Source organism: Meriones unguiculatus, chromosome 6 (genome assembly GCF_030254825.1).
Source record: "Meriones unguiculatus strain TT.TT164.6M chromosome 6, Bangor_MerUng_6.1, whole genome shotgun sequence".
NCBI classification, from domain to species: Eukaryota; Metazoa; Chordata; class Mammalia; order Rodentia; family Muridae; genus Meriones; species Meriones unguiculatus.
In genome coordinates, this window is record NC_083354.1 from 29855608 (window position 1) to 29875602 (window position 19995).

Sequence of the window (19995 nt, forward strand, 5' to 3'; positions counted from 1 at the left end):
TAGCCTTGAAGCCAAGAGGTTTCTCAGGCTTGCTTCTATTAGTGGAACCTTTTTGTCTTATAAATATGACCTCAAAACCTACCCAACAAGGCATCTATCTTAGAGCAGGCTTACTCCCATGCTATCCACACAACTCTGATCAGTTCCCTTCAGTACCTGAGCCTGGAATTATGATCATTGGGCAGACTTCATTTAAGTCAATTTGCTTTTAGGTTCCAAAGAACCATGTTCAAATCACTGAAAGCAGAAGAGGGTTTCACTGCCAAGTTTAGAGTCTAACTGCTAAGTTTGGGTCCTGCTGATCTCTACTCAAACGAAGTCACTAGTGCCAGCATATCTGCCCAGAGGCCTCAATCACTTCAAAGCGCTGGACCTCACCTCCCTTTTGTTCCACACCCAAAGACCGTAGGATGAAACATCTGTCTGTACTCTCAGGGTGTCCTAGTGAGTTGACTTGTGGAAGCTGCAAGTGAGCTGACTATTGCTTTCTGTGGCTTATTCTAAGTTGAGAAGAGAGAATCTATGAAGGTTTTTTTGTTATTGTTGTTAAAATTTCTCTAGCAGTGTTTTGCCTGTATGTATATCTGTGTACTACATTCAAGCGGTGCCTGTGGAGGTCAGAAAAAGGTATCAGATTTCCTGTAACTCGACTTACAAATGTTTGTAAGTTCCATATGGGTGCTGGGAATTGAACTTGGGTCCTCTGGAAGAGCAGCCAGCTCTTAACTGCTGAGCCATCTCTCCAGATTCATCATTAACAAGTTCTGACCATCTCAACAATGCTGCAAGAGCTTGGAGTGTAAGCTTCTGGTTAGAGTGCTGCAGCAATGCGGGCAGAGTTCACTTGTTGTAAATGGTCTGTTCATTGTCCAGATACTAGTAACAGCATCTTCTAGACCTATAAGAAAGTGTAGTAGTCCTCAAGAACCATCTGCAGAAGTGAAATAAGTAGCAACCCTTATTAGTCAGCTTCAAGAGCTCAAATATCCTAGATACCAACTTATAAAGAGAAAAGGTTTGTTAACTTGCAACTTGGCCTTTGGTTAAGATAAAGTTTAGCAGAACATCATGGCCTAGAAACATATAGGAGGAAATAGCCACAATGGAACCAGAATAGAAATCGAAAGTCCCACACATGGTATATACTCACTCATATAGTCCTATAAGATATAAGTCCTATAAGATATGATAAACATAATGAAATTTATACACCTAAAGAAGACAAACAAGAAAGAGGACCCGGGGTAAGATGATCAATTCTCACTTAGAAAGACAAATGGGAGGTGCATTGGATGTAGGAGAAAACAAGTAACAGGACAGGAGCCTACTGCAGACAGCCTCTGAAAGACTCTACCTAGCAGTGTATCAAAGCAGATACTAAGACTCATAACCAAACCTTCAGCAGAGTGCAGGGAATCAAATGAAAGAAGGGGGAGTTAGTATGACGTGGAAAGGATAGGAGCTCCACAAGGACCAAATATATCTGGGCACAGGGGTCTTTTCTGAGACTGACACTCTACCAAGGACCATGTATGGATATAACCTAGAACCTCTGCTTGGATGTAGCCCATGGTAGCTCAGTAACCAATTGGTTTCCCATAGTAAGGGGAACAGGGACTATTTCTGACAGGAACTCAATGGCAGGTTCTTTGACCTCACCCCCCCCCCAAGGGAGGAGCTGTCCTGCTAGGCCACAGAGGAGGACTTTGCACCCAGTCCTGAAGATACCTGATAAAACAGGGTCAGATGAAAGGGGAGAGGTCCTCCCCAATCAGTGGACTTGGAAAGAGGCAGGGAGGAGATGAGGGAGGGAGGGAGAGAGGGAGGGATTGGGAGGGAATGAGGGAGCGGGATACAGCTGGGATACAGAGTTAATAAAATGTAACTATTAAAAAAAAAACTAATAATTAGAATTCCAGGTGGGTGTTGAATGCACCTGGGGTTCAATGTATTATTCATCCTACGTTGGAATATGATGAAGATTTTGTGTTTCTATTTTCATATATTTATTTTTCAAATAAATTTTACTTTCTCCTTGAAAAAAAAAGAAATCGAGAGTCCTTGGCTCCTTGGAAAGCACACTCCAATGACATCTTACTTGGCCCCACCTCCTAAAGATCCATAGCACCTCCCCACCCAGGAGACACAGCCGCTGGGTGTGGACCTTTGGGGAATGTTTAATGTCCAATCCAAACCAGTCATCCTCCATGCTATCCAAATCCCCTGATAACCCAATCCCTCATCAGGATCAAAGGCTGCAACCATTTGCCCTTTGGGGACCAGCTTCTTTCTCTTCCAAGATCTGTCTGCCAAGGCTTCATCCCATCATCCTACCAGGCCTTTGACTTTTCCCTTACTCTCCATTGATTCTCACTTTATTCCAAAGGAACCCCTGCCATGGTCTGTCTGTCCACTGAATGGTAACCGCACAGGCTATGATGAGGAGTGTGAGAAGGCTTCATCGACACAGTACTTCTGGTACAGGAAAACACTCAACATCTCACCGTCCATCCAGGAGAATGGAGGGGTTCAGTGGGAGCCAGCGCTGTGCCTTACCCTGGCCTGGCTGATTGTGTATCTGTGCATCCTGAGAGGCACTGAGTCAACTGGCAAGGTAGGCTGGGGAGCATGATGGTGCTGTGCCAGGATGGATTGAGCCATGGAGAGATGGGTGCCTGTCCTAGCTAGCTTTAACTGTCAACCAGACACAGCCCAGAATCACCTAAGAGAGTCACAGCTGAGGGGTTGCCCAGATCAGATTGACTTGTGGGCATGTCTACAGAGGATTTGATTATTATTATATTCATTTTGATCAGGTTTACTCAATTGATTATTTTATCATTATTATATCATCAGCTAGTGTCCAAACTCTCTGATTTATATAACATCATATCAACAAACTGATAATGATCTTTTTAATTGATGTAAGAGGGCCCAGCCCACTGTGGGTGGCAGCATTTCCTGGGTAGGTGTTGTATAAGAAAGCTAGTCATGCATAAGCCTGTGAACAAACCAGCAAGCAGTATTTCTTACTGACTTCTGCCTCAGATTCCTTGAGTTCCTGCCCTGACTTCCATCAGGGATGTACTGTGACCTAAAAGTGCCCACCAAATAAACCCTTACCTCCCCTAAGTTGCTTTTTCTTAAAGTGTTTTGTTTCAACACAAAAAGGACACTAGAATGGAGCCAAAATAAACTATGCTATTCACAGCCGTGAAGAAACAGATGCTATACTGGACTAATGATGTACTTTCAGAGGCTGAAGGGAAATTTATAAAGGCAAATATGGGGAGTATTATGTAAGATGTTTAAAAAAACTTAAAATCCTGAGCAGAAGGACTGACACCTTAATCTCAGTCTGAACATAGTTGCTAGGCAGCCCATCTTGACAACTTTCATGGACCTTTTTTTCTGGTGCCTTGTGGCAGTGATAAATAAGAACCCTTCTTAGTCTCCTTCCTGGATTTATTTACTTTTTTATATTAGCGTTAATACAGGTGACTTCATATTTCTCCTGAAAACTATCAGACCACATAAAAGAATCTTACTACCTTTTCCAGCTCTTGACAGCTGTAGGCAAACTCCTAAAACATTTGATCCAAAGATTGTGCCGTGATCCATGCAAACGCCATCTTCCTGGTGACATAAGCAGAGGCTCGGCTCTATTTCCAAGTTCTCTGGTAGGGATAGCATTAGGCTCCATAAAAAGCTTCCCTGGAATGAGATGTTCTTTTATCTCTTAATTTTTTAGAGCACACAGAATTTATATTACTTTAATTTCAATTTCAATTAAACATTCTGTTAAAACAGTATCTTCATTTTAATGATATATATTGATAATGTTGAGTGAACTTTTTTTGCCTAATGTTGCATAACTATTTCCTCCAAATTGAGGCTGACCTGCTCCTGGGTTTCCACAGGTGGTCTATTTCACTGCATCAATGCCCTACTTTGTACTCATCATTTACCTGGTTCGAGGCCTCACACTCCATGGAGCCACCAATGGCCTGGCATATATGTTTACACCCAAGGTATGAGCTGCAGGGAAGAAGTCCTAAGGGTGCTGCTTTCTATTTTGGTCCCTTTTGGTATGCCTGGGGAAGGAAGAGTTATAACCAAGGAGGATGGTGTGAGCCCAAGGCTCACTCAGGCTGTGGATGCTCTATGAACTGTATCGCTTCCTCAGACAGCTCATTCTCAACCCTGTGACTCCAGAACATTAAATCCCCTTTCCATCACCTCCTACACTTTCCCTACCCCTAACGACTGATGCCAGTGCCTCCCTTCTGCCCTTCCTGTTCCAGGTCTCACCTGTCTAGATGCTCCACTGAGCTGATCGCAAATGCCACTCCAATCATTTCCCTTCTCTCTCTATCCCCAGGCTTCCTTAGACCCTTTCCTCCAGGTTGCAATGATCCCTTCCTTATCTCTTTTCAGGCCAGTGTTCTTCAATAATGATGGTGAAAAGCAGGTGCTGCATGACCTTTTCTGTAAAGACTGAGCAAATTCTGTTTATCCTAGGCAGGGCACCAGCAACACACCGAAGAAACAAGTCTGTCCAAACTTAGCTTAGTGAACCAGTGAGTTTATTAAGGTTGCTTACAGGGGTGTGATATTATTAAGGTTGTGATACAGGGGTGGCTGTATCACAGAAAAGCCCATCCCAGCAAAGCAATGACTCAAAAGCCACATTCCCAGAGCATCCTGCACAACTTGTCTCTTCTCTCCTGCAATTACTCTCACTTTAATAATCTTGGGGAGTGGCCTTGTGAATCTGGTAAATTTCAGGGGCCTCTTGAGACCTGTCAGTTTCACTTACTTCCTGAATCTTAAGGAGCCCCCCTTCCAGGAAGAAGTGTTTTGGTTGGGAGAGAATAGCTATACAACAATCAGCAAGAAAACTTCACACAGGAGGCTTTCATGAGGCTTTCATGAGGTCTGGTGCTGCACAGCCGGAGAATAACCTTACTCAAACCTGAGCCAAGGACAGTGCCAGAGAAGAGTCTATGTTTGCATCAGTCATGACAGTTATTGTGCAATTGAAATACTGTGCTTGCATCAATAACAGATTATAAACCCTAAGATTGTGAGCTGTAAAAAACTGATTCTAGTTGTGGTATGGCTCAGTCTTTGATCCTAGAGCTTTCTGTTTGCTGTAAACAAGTACTTGTGTGTGCTAGAGCACACACCTCTGTAAACAGGATTAAATAAAGTTAACTCTAAATCAAGAGACAGAGCAAGGAACCTGCTGACAGGGATTAAACAGAAAGGAGGAACAGTGAGTGAAGTGAAGACAGCATGGAGAAACAGGAAGGGCTTTTTCCTTCTGGGCTTGTTGGCTGAGTAGGAAGTTCAGCTGGGAGCTTTTTCTGCCTCTCTGAGCTAGCAGGCTTTCACCCTGCATTTGGCTCCTGAGTCTTTGGTAAAATAAAATGATTGGGATTTTTTTCTTTACAAAAACAGCCTCCCCTGACAAAGGAATAATTTTTTAACAATCAATTTTTACATTATGTGCATTCCCTGCATGTGTCTGTGTGGAGGTGTCAGATCCCCTGACACTGGAGTTACAGACAGTTATGAACTGCCCTGTGAGTGTTGGGAATTGAACCCAGGTCCTCTGGGAAGAGCACCCAGTGCTCTTAACTGCTGAGCCATGTCTCCAGTCTCAACAGGCCACCTTCTTGGCCAATAGGGAAAGTGTTTTCTCTCTGGCATAGATGAAAATTGTTGTTAGAATTCAGCCAGGGTTGTTATGGAAAACTTTTCATTGGAAGCCGTTTGAAACAGTCAAGGCTTAAAAAAGTGCCTATAGATTAGTGATACGCTTTGGCTGCAAATAGTTTTGAGGCTGTGTAGTGTCTTCAAGGCTTCCTCAGAGGGTACACAGCAGCTGGGCCAGCATGAGGGCAGTCTGGCTTGGCTGATAATCTCTGCTGAAGAGAGTGATGCATTTGGGAAGTGCCTAGTGTCTTTTAAATCAGGAATTACTTTACCTGAGATTTAGTAATGTGGCTTCACTGCCAAGAAATATGCTGAACATAGACAGGGTCTGGATACCTTGTGAAGTTGGGGAGGTTGGGAGGTAAATTTTTCCCCTCTCTGAGCCTACTTCTCTTGGGAGGGGGAGTCTCAGATTGGGACCCAGGTATCCTCAGTCCTATCCCCATTGGCCTTCCAGATGGAGCAGCTAGCTAACCCCAAGGCCTGGATCAATGCAGCCACACAGATCTTCTTCTCACTGGGCTTAGGGTGTGGTGGTCTGATTGCTTTTGCCAGCTACAATGAACCCTCCAACAACTGCCAGAAGCATGCCATCATTGTATCCATCATCAATAGTACTACTGCCATATTTGCCAGCATTGTGACCTTCTCCATCTATGGCTTCAAGGCTACCTTCAACTATGAAAACTGCTTAAGCAAGTGAGTCTAAGCTGCCCTCACAGTCTTGAGCCTCAAGTGGGAAGGCAAGACTCCAAAGCTCTGAGCTGAAAGGGTGACTGGGAAGGGCTAGGTTCCCAGAAATCAAGGGGTAGACAAAAGACACCAACCAGAGCTGGGGTCTACACTGTGCAGTTCAGCTCTCCTTCCTCAATTACCAATGCCTGCCTTCCCTCGGCACCAGAAGCTGAGCAGGCATAAAGCTAAGGTCAGCCATGCAGGAAGAGGCAGTTTAAGGTGCTCATTGCCCTCAGCAGAAAAGCAGCAAACAATGCTGCTGTCTTCAGCCCCATTTCCCATCTTAAGAGTAACCAAGACCTCCCTAGCCAAGTCTCAGAAACTGCACAGTTTACTGCCTATGCCTTCTCTCAAACTGAGGGCCATCTTTCAGATGCTAAGATGTCCAGTAGGGTGGCCACTTACCATAAGTAGCTATCTCTACACTAGGACTAAAATTAATGGAAGTCAGTGTACATGCAAATAACTTGATACTGATATGGATTTAAGTGCTTCTAAGGTTAACTGGTTACTCAGCAGCACTAGCCAGATTCAAGTGATGTTACATTTTTTCTACCCCATCCAGTTTCATCAGACATCACTGGCCCAGATCCTAAATAGCCTCATTTTAGGTTCAGGGCTCCTGTCCTCATCTCTGCTCAGATTGGAAGCTTCTGCACAGACCCTCACAGTTTTCCTTCCTTTCAAAGGGTCATTAGTTCAGAGCCCCTCTCCTCACTGAGATTCTCAGAGGTGTTAGGACCATTGGCCTCTTAGTCATGAAGGTCAAGATATGATGGTCTGCTCTCCAGGGTGATCCTGCTGCTGACCAATTCTTTCGACCTTGAAGATGGCTTTCTGACAGCCAACAACCTAGAGGAAGTGAAGGGCTACCTGGCCTCTACCTACCCAAACAAGTTCAGTGAAGTGTTCCCGAGCATTAGAAACTGCAGCCTGGAATCCGAGCTAAACACGGTAAGAGGCCTGGGGAGGGTGGGGACTGTCTCTCTCCAAACAGCGCCTAAGGACCTGCAAGAGCCTCCACACGGTCTGTGATGACAGGAAACAGGATTGTGTTCCTGCAACTGCGAAAGCAGACACTGGACTCCTGCTCTCCAGCTGCTGCTAGCAATCTTCTCATTGGAAAGCTCTCCTGCAGGCTGAGTTAGTCACGTGTCTGGTAATCCTAAGTGATGTCACTGGGTTCTGATTATCAGGTGGAGCCTTGTGTGTAATGGAGTTCTTGACTAAACTGTTTTTATATATCTAAATGTCCTTTCATACCCTCCAACTAAATCTGAGGGTATGAAAAATAAATCTATTTTTATTAGCTTAGATTTCCTAATTATTTCCCGTATCTGTTATGTGTCTTAGTTAACTTTCTTTTGCTGTGAAGAAACACCATGACCAATTTAGACATGAGGTTTATTGAAGCTCACAATTCCACAGAGTTAGAGTCCATGATTATAATGGCAGGGAAGATGGTAGCAGGCAGGCATGGCACAGGAGCTGAGAGCTTACATCTTGATCCACAGGCACAAGGCAGAGCGCGAGAGCGAGCACTGAGCAAGCCAGCGCCACAGTGAGCACACTACACTAACAGGGCTTTTGAAAGCTCAAAGCCTGCCCACAGCGACACACCTCCAATGAAGCCACATCTCCCAGTTCATCACAAAGATTCCACCAACTGGGAACCAAACATTCAAGTATATGAGCCTATGCGGTTGTTCTAATTAATTCTGTATTCCCATTTCTCTCCTCCCCTCACGTCAGGAGATAAGGGAACTGTTCCAAAGGTGTGTTCTGCCCAACAGCATGGGGCCCAAGTAACCACGACTGACTCCTAATCTGTGAGGCAAAGTAAACCTTCCCTCCCTTCGGTTGTTTTGTCAGTGATTTTGCTCACACTGAGAAAAGTAACTAACACAGCAGTCTCCATAAAAAAAAAAAAAAATAGAAGCAACAAAACATATTCACAATGTGCTGGTTTGAATGAGAATGGCTCTCACAGGCTCACAAAGTTGAATTCTTGGCTTCAGGTGGTTGAATTGCTTGGGAAGAAGGTTTGATCTTGTTGGAAGGGTGGGTTACTGGGGGCAGGCAGGATTTTGAGGTTTCAAAACTCCATGCCATTCTCAGTTAGCTAAGTCTGCTGAATACTTGTGGATCAAGATGTAAACACTCAGCTACTGCTTCAGTGCCATGGTGCCTGCTGCCGTGGTTCCCTCGTGATGGCCGTGGATTCTAACCCATTGCAGCTGTGAACCCCAGATTAAACACTTTCCTTTATAAGTTGCTTTGGTCACTATGTCTTTTCATGATTAAAAAAGAAAAAAGAAAGAAAGAAAAGAAAATGTAACTAAGACATTTTTCAAATTTTTTGAGTTTTATCATTGTCATTTATTTGTGCTTTAATACGGGCACTTAGAGCTTTTTTTTCTCCCATATGACCACTTAATTTTATTCTTTGATTTTTTCTTTGAACTATTCACCATTGAGAAATGAGTTATATAATCCCCATGAATTTGTGTAGTTACTAGAGACTTGTTTGCTGTCAATGTTAAGTTTTATTGTATAATGGTAAGATAAGATATGCAGTCCATTCAGTTTTCCTGAATTTGGTGAGATTTGTTTTGTGTCCCAGGATGTGTTCTATTCTAACATTTAATTCTGATGTTTCTTTGCTTATTCTTTGTCCAGATGACCTATCTATTGTAGAAAGTGGGGTACTGAAATCAGCTACTATTAATGGTTTGATGTTATTCTGTTTATTCTGTCTTTAATTTTAGTATACTTTTTGTGAAACTGAGTTTACCTAAGTTTGGTGCACATATATTTGGAATAGTAATGTGTTCTTGGTTAATTGTTCACTTAATTAGAATGAAGTGTCCTTCTCTCTTGGCTAGTACTAGTTTGAAGTCTGTTTTGTCAGCTATTAGGATAGCAACACTTGCTGATCCACTCATCACATTAGACTGGCATGCCTCTCCTCTCCCCATTCTCTCTCCCTGCCCCTTTCATTATTATTTTCATTTTGAGAAGGCTCTCGCAGCCCAGCACATCCTGTACTCATGATCTTCCTGCCTCCATCTTTCAAATGGTAGGAATACAGGCATTCGCTAATCTGGATAACAATTATTTTTCTTTTAAATATTTATACCTCATTTCCTTTTCTTCATTGCACTAAAACTCCAACAACAATGGAGGTGGAAATGAAAGTGGGCCTATTTGTGTCATTTTTATATTTTAAATGCATTCTTAGATTTTCTAAGAGAATACTCTTTAAGAATAGGGGCTAGGAAAGGCCTGTGGCTCTGGTTGCCAAAAAATAACAACAAAAACAATTTGAAAATTGGTTTTGCATTTGATTGGGTGGGATTTTTAGTGACTTCCGTTTAATCTGTGGAGACATTCCAGGTCATTGCATGGGGAAGGCAACACTTTCTTACAGTGGTTCAGACCCTGCATCAGCCCAAAGCACAGCATCACAGGCTCAGCCTCTAGTCTTCAAGGCCTCAATCTTCTGTGCTCACTGTTCTCTCCAAGATAGTTTTTGCTTTTGAAAGTTGAGTCTTTGACTTCCTTTCCTTCCCTTTACAGCCCCCTTTTTGCATCTCATTTTGAATTTATATTTTATTAATTACATTTCTGGGGAGTGTAGTGCACATGCCCACAAAGCAGGGTCAAAGGATATGCTTAGGGCTTGAGCCTTTCCCACCAAGGACTCCACGGATTGAACTCGGGTTGTCAGGCTTGGTAGCAGAAACCTTTACCCACTAATCTGGCCCAGATTTCTTTTCTTGAGAAACTTCCATGCTAACTCTAAAGTTGGACAATATTTGACTTCCCAAAGAGGACAAGGATAATCTGTACACAATTTATAGCCCACAAGATGGACCTTGTTGTTACTTTATGCAGTTTATACCTGCATGTTTACTATTTTATTTATCATTTCTTACATTGCAGCCTATAGGGTTTGGGGCACCTCCCTTAAACTATCTTCCTTTAGAGATGCTTTCTCATCCATACATATTCTCATGTTTAGTTTATATGTAAAATCTATATTTGTATATGTAAATATCTGAATTTGCAAAAAAAAAATTCAAGTTAACAATTGTTTTCTCTCAGCATTACCAGTATTTGCCTTCTGACTTCCATTATTGTTGAAATTCTTTCCTTTTTTGTTAGTAAGCAGTTCTGAGTCCTGTCATGGTCTTCTCTCTGTCTTTGGCCTTCTCAATGGTATGGATGTACCTTTATTTATCTAATCTAAGCTTAAATGATGTTTGGTGTTCTGATCTATGGAACATGTTTCTTAAAAATTTGAAAACTCAAACCTTAAGCATATCTCTTAAGCATTCCTTCTTATTCCTTTTTTTCTTTCTTTGGAACTTCTTAGAAATCGTATACTATTATATAAGCCGCTTATCTTTTTGTTTGTTTGTTTTTGAGACAGGGCTTTTCTGTGTAGCCTTGACTGTTCTTGACTGTAGAGCAGTCTGGCCTCAAACTCACAGTGAACCATTTGCCTCTGCCTCTCTGAGTGCTGGGATTACAAGTGTGTACTGCTGTGCCCAACTGCCTCTTATCTTTGTTATTTTGATCTGCCTTTTCAGTTTGGTTGTATTGACTTTTCTTTGTGCTGATATAGATTTAATTTCCTGAATTTGTCTTAGACACAACTTAGATAATATGTATCTCCCAATTCACTATTTCTCTCTTCAACAGCATCAAATTTGGTAGTAAACTCTCAAATATTTCAGCAATTTCACATTGTCATTTATAACACTATTTTCCTTCAATGATGCCCATTCTATTTACATTTATGAATAATTTTTGTCTCTTTAAACACGTTAGGCTTAGCTGTTAATTTTTTTTTTTCAGGACAGGGGTTCTCTGTGTAGCCCTGGCTGTCCTAGAACTGGCTTTGTACACCAGGCTAGCCTTGAACTCAGAGACCTGGGATTAAAGGTGTGTGATATCACACCCCACAGATATAGCTGTTACAATGGTAGCCATAGACAGGAAAAGGAGAGCCTGCTCTTTAGAAGACTATTCTACCCCTGACCCTGTTAGAAATACTGACTCATGATGCAGAAGCTAGCTCTTTGAAGACAGTAGGGAAAGGGACCCTAGTTTGCCATTTGTGTTGTAGTGAGAACAGAGGGTGGAGTTAAATAAAGATTAGGGGTTAAGACAGTAAATTCTGGGACATTATGGCGAATAGGAGAGTTTATAGATGGTATGAGATACTGAGGTACAGAAAAGAGGGCTCTGAACCAGTGGCAGCAGGTAGGCTGCCCGTTCCAAAGTCCTGGAGGAGCACAGATAAAGCACTATTGTCTTTTCATGTATTCTTCTAATGAACCTAATTACAACTAAGTTACAAGCGCAGATGGCTTCTCACAACAAGATTCCATCTAAGTTGCTTTGACAGTTGACTCTGCCATCGTAAAACTACAAGTTGTCATGAGGCTGTGAGAACACAGCCTGGTCTAATTAACAGCACTTGCCACACCTGCAAAATCAGTCAGCCAAACAAACTAATACCAATATCCATTAACATAACTTTTATTCACCTGATATAATTGTTGTCTTGAGGCTTACAGCCTGTCTGCTGACCTAGGCCTACTCCTAGAAGCTTCCAGCCTCTATACAGTGTAATCTAGGCCAAGAATGTTCTCAGCTTCTGAGACTTACTACTGAATAAGCTCACTATTTCTAGCTTTTTCTAAACTCTTGCTGGCTAGTTCAGCTCAACTGTTGTGGCTCAAACTCCTCACCTAGCTGACTGATTGAAACTTGCTTCTTTCTTGGCTTCTGACTGAATTGTTCTGCTAAGTCTCATACTAACTTTGGCAATTTGTTCTAATCTTCTGGCTCGTTCTCATTCTCTGGCATATCTCTTCAACCTCCCTGGGTAAAAATAGCCTCTGAATTCCATGAACTGACCTACCACAAACTCAACCAAACTGCTCTGTCTTTCAATTCACTAACTCAACGGAACTGCCTCAGCAAAACTGAATAGAATTCAGAGATCTGCATGCCTATGTCTCCCGAGTTCTGGGATTGAAGGTGTGTATCACTATGCCTGGACCTAAGCTTTTCTTTACCTGACTTGCTCTATACCAAGTTCGCCTTGATCAGAAATCTGCTTGCCTCTGTCTCCTGGGATTAAAGGCATGTCTGTATTCTGGCCGATCACACAGACCTAGAAGGTCTTTGGATGAGCTCTCTTGCCAGAGCAGCCATGTTCTAAATTAAAATTCCTCTACAAATAGCACAAAGTCAAGGTCAGTAACAATGCTGGAGCTAGAAATGGACATACAGGGGCTTGAACCACTCTTAACTTGGTGGATAGTATATGAATTGCATGATCACCTCCCTGGTTGGACCAGGAGGGTGTGCATATAGTATGTGGACTCATGGTAGCCCAGAGAATTAACCAGTGTCAACAGATAGACTTTATCCGTCTCCTGCCATTGAGGTAGACAAATAAAAGACTGGACAACAGAAATTAAACTGCCTTTTCCTATTGGAAACCCTTTCCACTCTTGAGTTTCTCTCACTTTAACTTAGTTTCTTTTCTATATTTTGCTTGTTTTTGTTTGTTTTAGTGGCAGGGTTTCTCTGTGTAGCCATGGCTGTCCCATAAACTTGTTTGTAGACAAGGCTGGCCTCAAACTCAAGAGAAAACTCAAGAGATCTGCCTGTCTCTGATCCCTTTGAATACTGGTATTAAGAGCACACGTCATCATGCCTGGCTCTCTGAAATAATTTTTTTCATTAATTATTTACTTTTCATTACATCGTGATTGGAGCTTTCCCTTCCTCTCACCTACCCTTTCCCTACCCCCTTCCTTTCTCCTTAGAGAAGAGGCCTCCCATGGATATCAACTCCCCTGTCATATCAAGTTGCAGTAGGACTCGGTGTATCTTCTGTTGAGTCTAGACAAGGCAGCCCATTAGGGGAAAGTGACCCAAAGGCAGGCAACAGTCAGAGACAGCCCCTGCTCCTGGTATTAGGGGCCCCACATGGTGACTAAGCTGTACATCTGTACATGTGTAGGGGCCTAGGTTCATCCCATGCATGCTCTCTGGTTGGTGGTTTAGTATCTGTGAGCTCCTAAGGGCCCAAGGTTAGTTGATTCTGTTGGTTTTCTTGTAGTGTCCTTGAATTCTCTGGCTCCTTCCATCCTTCCTCCTCCCTTCCACAAGGTTCTCTGAGTACTGCCTAGTGTTTTGCTGTGGGTCTCTGTATCTGTTTCCATCAGCTGCTGGGTGAATCCTCTCAGAGGCAGTTATGCTAGCCTCCTGTCTGCACAGAGGAGAGTAGCATTAATAGTGTCAGGGGTGGGCTCTGTCTTATGGCCTGGGTCTCATGGCTGAAATAATTCTTAATAAAGGTTGCACCTTTAGTTTTCATTTGAAAGAGACAATGAACTCAAAGTCACTGCTTCTAGCCAGTGACTCCTATTTATTTATTTATTTATTTATTTATTTATTTTTGGTTTTTCAAGACAGGGTTTCTTGCTGTGGCCTTGGCTGTCCTAGACTTGCTTTGTGGACCAGGCTGGCCTCAAACTCACAGTGATCCACCTGTCTCTGCCTCCCTAAATGCTTGGATTATAGGTGTGCACCACAGCACCTGGCCTTCCTACCAATCTTTAAGATTTTGGGTGTCTAGCATCCTAGGACCCTGGGTAAATCCTAATTGTGTGAAAAGGTCTCCTCACTCTCAAAAACTTTACACAGCAATAGTAGTAAGAATGATACATATATAAAGTTTTAACAGATTTTATTACTTTACAATTGTAGGCATCCTCATAATCAGTACCATTGGTGTCATTAAGCTGACCCATGTTCTTACATTAGCCAATCATATTACCACAACAGATTATCAGAAATTGGGTGGCTAAACCAACAGATGTTTCTCATATTTCTGGAGACTGCTTTCAGGTGAAAGTTTGCTTCCAAGATCAGTCAAGTTTCTCTTTGTGTTCTTATTGGACTAGGACTGCACACTTTAAGCCCTGCCTAACGGTAGTGATTCCCTCTAAAGGTCTTGTATGAATGCAGTCACTTTGAGGGTAGAATTTCAACATTTAGAATTCAGTCCTTAGCACTTCTGAATCTGTCATCCTTGAAGGGTGGGACGTCCTAGATGTTCGTCATTCTTACTCGTGGGGTTCACCCTCCTGTGGCTTTGTAAACTTCTCTGTGTGAATTAATAGCTTAATTTCTAGAGGTCCTGTGGTTGGTCTCTACCCACTCTGGACCATTCACAGAAGTGGTAGGCTCAGCAGGTCACAAGCACAAGAGTGTGACCACCAAGCAACCCTGCAGGTCACCCTCACTACACAGTAGGGCCCGCCACATTTCCTCAGTCATGGCATAGAAACAAAGATCCAAAAAGAATTGTGTAGTATTTTATCTAAAATGTAAGTTGGCGTTGGAAGCAGAATGCAGGGTTGGGGAGGGTTCATCACATACTATGTGTGTGTGTGTGTGTGTGTTGGCCAGCTATTTCTAGCCAGTCCAATTGAGCCTCAGAACCAGGGCTGAGGTAAACAACAGGTTCATTATATGGCCAGCCCCAAGGTCCCAGCACTGATCATGTTTGTAAAAAGCCTATCAAAGCATGTAACTGCTATCATTTTACCACACTCAGGCCGTCCAGGGCACAGGCCTGGCCTTCATCGTCTACACTGAGGCCATCAAAAACATGGAGGTGTCGCAGCTGTGGTCAGTGCTCTACTTCTTCATGCTGCTCATGCTGGGGATGGGAAGCATGGTAGGGACAGGAACAGCGATCCTCACCCCTCTGACTGACAGCAAGCTCATCTCCAGTTACCTGCCCAAGGAGGCCATTTCAGGTCAGAACTCCATGCAGAGGAGGCAGGGCATGGGTGGGATGGGAAAAGCTAGACAACCAGTAGAGGGTTTACCTCAGGAGTCATGTGCTTCCAAGCCAACTCCAGAAGGGCTGCAGGAGTCTAGCTGTGCTTCTGCTACTGTGTGCTGCTCAACTCTGGGAGATGGACTAAGAATTCGCCACAGCCCAGGAAAGTGAGGAGGTCAGCCTGCCCTTGAGGAAAGGCTAACTCCCCAGCCTGCACTCAAAGGTCTCCAGGCTTTGAGAGGCTACCTCTGTTTTTGTTTAAATTGAAGGCTATCAACCATCAACTGTCCATTTCCTAAGGTGAGTGTAAGGCCTGTTGGCACACAGGAGGAGCTCCTTCCACACACTCCAGGCAATAAGCACCCAACCAGAACAGACCACCCTGTTCTGACTTCTAATGCTACTAGTTTTTGTCTCTGCTCTTGACAGTCTCTAAAAAGACACTCTAGGCCAGCCACCGGCACTCAAAACCTGTCAGTGAGCTGCAGTATCTGCTGTTAGCAGCAAACGTCAGTCCCTGCTCCTGTCTAATACATCACTGTAAGGGCAATACCGCTTCTTCATACATTTTGACTGAGCTTGTTAGTGAGGCTCTAGCCTTTCCCATGATGGCTATCCATTAACATCACTGTCATCCTGCCCAACCACGTCATGAGGGCTCTGTAACAAGCTACCCTGCCTCTGATGAGTCCATAACTCCACATCCAGGATGGGTAGAACATCGCTCCATTCAACCTTCATGTTCTGACCACCCACCAGCAGCTACCCTCTCTTTACTCAGAACCTCCTAGACTTGGCATTCTTCCTGGGACTGGGTCTCTGCAGCCCCCATGCTTTTTCCATGGGCTCACATCCCCTGCAGAGCAGCTCCTACAGCTCATGTGGATGAACCTCCCCTCCCCAGAACTCTTAGGGACCTGTGGCTCCTGCTGCCATATAACCTGGGATGAGAGTAGAGAGACTCGGAGATGAGCAGTGGTCCTGTGTTCCAGGTCTGGTGTGCCTCGTCAACTGTGCCATCGGCATGCTGTTCACCATGGAGGCTGGGAACTACTGGTTTGACATATTCAATGACTATGCAGCCACACTGTCCCTGCTGCTCATTGTGCTGGTGGAGACCATAGCTGTGTGCTATGTGTATGGGCTCAAGAGGTAAGGAGACCCCAGACCTTGCCTTCTATAGGGAGTAGATAAGCTGCAGGGCCACCCTCATGGGAAAGTCATCTTTCCTCAGTGGGCATACCGTTTTAGATACCAGAACTGCCAGGCTGTTCTTTGTCCTCAGATCAGATCTCAGCTATCTCTTGCTTCCCCAGTTTGCCTGCAATTAACAGCTTCTTTTGATCACCTGTTTTTCATGTTGTATCATATCATGTTGCCCTGTTGGCCCTGCTGTACTCATGTGTACCCGGGCGGGGCAGGGACTCTGCCTCCAGGACTCCTTAATCTTCCACCACCATCAGAACTTTTCAAGAGCTCTGATCAGAGTTCATTTAGAAAACAGCTTAAGCTGGGCACAGTGGTGCATGCCTTTCATCTCAGCACAGGTGGATCTCTGAGTTCAAGGCCAGCCTAGTCTACAGAATGAGCTTCAGGATGACCAGGCTACAGAGTAAAATTCTGTGTCAAAAATCCAAAAGAGGAAGGAAGGAAAGGAGGAGGAAGGGAGGGAGAAAGAGAGAAAGAAAGAGAGAAAGAAAGAAAGAAAAGAAAGAAGGAAGAAAGGAAGGAAAGAAACAGCCTGTGAATACGGTCAGCTTTCTACCCTGGTGTCCTGCCCAGCACTGGGGTGTTTTTGGCCTCTCAGGTGATGGAATGTACAAACCTGGGCAACATCACAGCACATGGGGGGGCAGTCTTGTGAAAACACTGCCTGCAAGAGGTTCTGGTTGAGGAGATCTGTCTGGCTTGAAGTCCTAGAACACAGATGTTCCTTGGCTTTCTGAGGCCTACATGCTTAGACCTACTAGCATAGAGTTTGGTTTTTCCCTTCTGCATTAAGCAGTAGCAACAACAAGGAACGCTTGAGAACCTCAAGCTACCCAGCCCTGCTGAGTGAGACCATATAAGGGGATTCAGGGGCATACTACTGTGTACTGTTTGAGCGTGGTCTGGGTCAAAGAGCTGGGACGTGCCATCCCTTCCTCTTCCTCAGACTTCTGTGAGGCTGTTTTGGCTTGGGCAGAACCAGCCATGACTCCCTAAAAGGCAGGCTGCCCACTGAAAAGCATCCCCATGGTCTACTGAAGAGCCAGGCTCCATGACATGATGACGCAGCTCCAGCGACCAGCTGTCTCAGTAAAGTGAGGTAAAATGAGGTAGGGGGCTTTCTCCTAGGACCCACCCAGACATTTTCAGGGAGAAAGGGACTGCTCACAGAGAAGTGTTTCAGAGTAGAAGGGGGTTCAAGAGCAGTCTGACCTTCAGCTCCCTGAAGAGGGAAACAGTTATATCCCAGGAAGTAGTGCACAGTGATGGGAGGAGGAGAAACAAAGGGAGCCTTGTCTGTGTTGCAGTCAATGGACAGGAGGAGCCTCTATTCACTCAGGAGACGTCGCCATCTAGTGGCCTCATGACTGACTCCTCCTTACTGCTGCAGCCAGCTCCCCTCCCTTCTCTACTCAGAAGTGAATAGGGGAGAAGCAAGAGGTGGACAGCACTTTCTGACCTTTGTCCTGGTGTTTGCACTGCACATCCATGGTGGGAAGCTTGAGTGCAGTTCAGTCAGCAGTAGGAGCAGGCAGAGCTCCTGCTCTGTGTCCAACCACACATGGACACAACAGGACAGACAGGTACAAGGAAGCAGGTGGTTGTGGCTGCAGCTGTTGACAGTGGTATCTTATCTGGCCTCAGTCCGCCTGCCTAGGAGCCGATTGCAGGGCCCTGGTCAGAGGCTAACAGGCTCTAAGAGCCCTGGCCTCCAGCCTCCCCCCAAAAAATAGAGAGGTTGCTTAGGTCCTGAAGTGTCGAAGCACCTTTAAACAGACACTTAATGAATATCCAGACCTGCACGACTGACCCATTGATGACCTTGAGGCCATGGTAAGTTCATAGTTCATACTGCAGTGCTGTTGTTACATGTAGGCAAGAGGCCAAGTAAGAAAAGGAGAAAGGCAGATTATGGTCAAGATGAGAATGCAGAGGGTGCTCTTTGAGCTGCAGTCTAGAAGTTCTGCTCTTGCACCGCTCCACCTGCTCTTGTGTGCCAAGGCCAGGCCCTTCCCAGCACAAAGTGACTGTTCTGAGACCATCTCTAAGGGCAGTACAGAATACTTGAACCCATCACTTATAGACAGAGTAGGTGGGCAGAGAGGCAATGTCACCCTAGGCCTCTACACTGAGAGGACTTCCTTCCCCTTCCCTTATGCACCCTGGTCCCACCTTCTCTTGATACTAGCCTCTGGTCCACACCAGTAGCCTTTCTCTGAAGGCCAAGACCAGAGAGATGCCCTATGACCCCTTCCTTATTGATCACCCCCCCCCCAGGCAGCCTCAGCCCTTTTCTCTTCACCTCAACACCTCCCCAGGAAAGGAAAGGATCCAGATGGGTTTGAGGTCATGTTCAAACATCATTGAAACCAGAATAGCATCTTCCTAAGTGCAGAAAGTGTGCAAAGTGGAGTCCCTCCTTAAAGAGCACAAAATAACCCAGGTTCTCTTCCTGTGGTCCAGATTTGAAGGTGACCTTCAGGCCATGACTGGCCACACCCTCAACTGGTACTGGAAGGCCATGTGGGCGTTTGTGAGCCCACTGCTCATCATTAGCCTCTTTGTCTTCTACCTGAGTGACTATATCCTCATGGGAACGCTGCAGTACCAAGCCTGGGATGCTACTCAGGTACCTGACATTCCTGCAGGGCTGGGGACACGGCAGAGCCCATGGTGTCATTCAGAGCACACGCCTTCAGTTTTCCAACACACGGAACCATGGCTATGGTTTGGGGAGGTTACAGATGGTAGCATGGGAACTTCGTTGAGATGTTTCACAGATGCTCAGTTTAGTACAGCAGAACTGGACTGTGAGGTGTTTAACTATGATGTGTGGAGACAGTAAGAGTCACCTCCACAGCATCCCAGCAGACCTTTCCCTAGATGGTGACAACACAGCTTCTTCCTTCATAGGAGCCCCATCTAAGAGCTTTACATGTCGAAATAGCTTGCTCTGTGGGTAAACAAGAAAAGATGAGAATGTTTCTGTGCAGGCTTGCTGTTAAGTCCGGGGGATGCTGGGGTTCTGTGAAGAGCTGGCCTGTAGGCCCATTCCTACCCAAGACTCTTTTACTTTTATTATCACACTGGACAAAATCCTGATATAATAAATGCAGGGAGGAAAGACTTGGGTCATAGTTTCCTAGGGGCTTTACTGACTTGAGTTGGAGTATCACGGCAACAAGAGTGTGAGGAAGACATTTTTTTTCTCCACTCCCTGACAGAGAACAGAGGGGAAGCCTCCAGAGACTGGATAACCCAAGGAGTAGTCCCCAATTACCTACTTCCTAACATACCCAGAACCTTTCGAAGAACAACTACCAGCCATAGAGAAGTGGGCCCAAGTCTGGGGGAAGAGGGAGTATTTCACACCATCTCTTCCACTTCTGGAACAGCGGTGGAGCAGTCTTAGCAGGACTAGCAAACGTTTCTCCTGCCTCTCTCTGCAG

General features: G+C 44.7%; 1 protein-coding gene across 4 annotated transcripts in view; it reads left to right on the top strand.

Moving 5' to 3' along the window:
* Positions 1-19995, top strand: part of LOC110554131 (sodium- and chloride-dependent transporter XTRP3B) — a 35934-nt gene that overhangs the window by 13750 nt on the left and 2189 nt on the right. For all 4 annotated transcript variants that reach the window (XM_060384990.1, XM_060384988.1, XM_060384989.1 and 1 more), the window contains 7 exons: positions 2387-2614; positions 3921-4031; positions 6179-6420; positions 7248-7410; positions 15107-15311; positions 16330-16489; positions 19010-19175. In XM_060384990.1, coding sequence (XP_060240973.1) covers positions 2387-2614; positions 3921-4031; positions 6179-6420; positions 7248-7410; positions 15107-15311; positions 16330-16489; positions 19010-19175 — 1275 coding nt within the window. The remainder of the gene's footprint in view (positions 1-2386; positions 2615-3920; positions 4032-6178; positions 6421-7247; positions 7411-15106; positions 15312-16329; positions 16490-19009; positions 19176-19995) is intronic.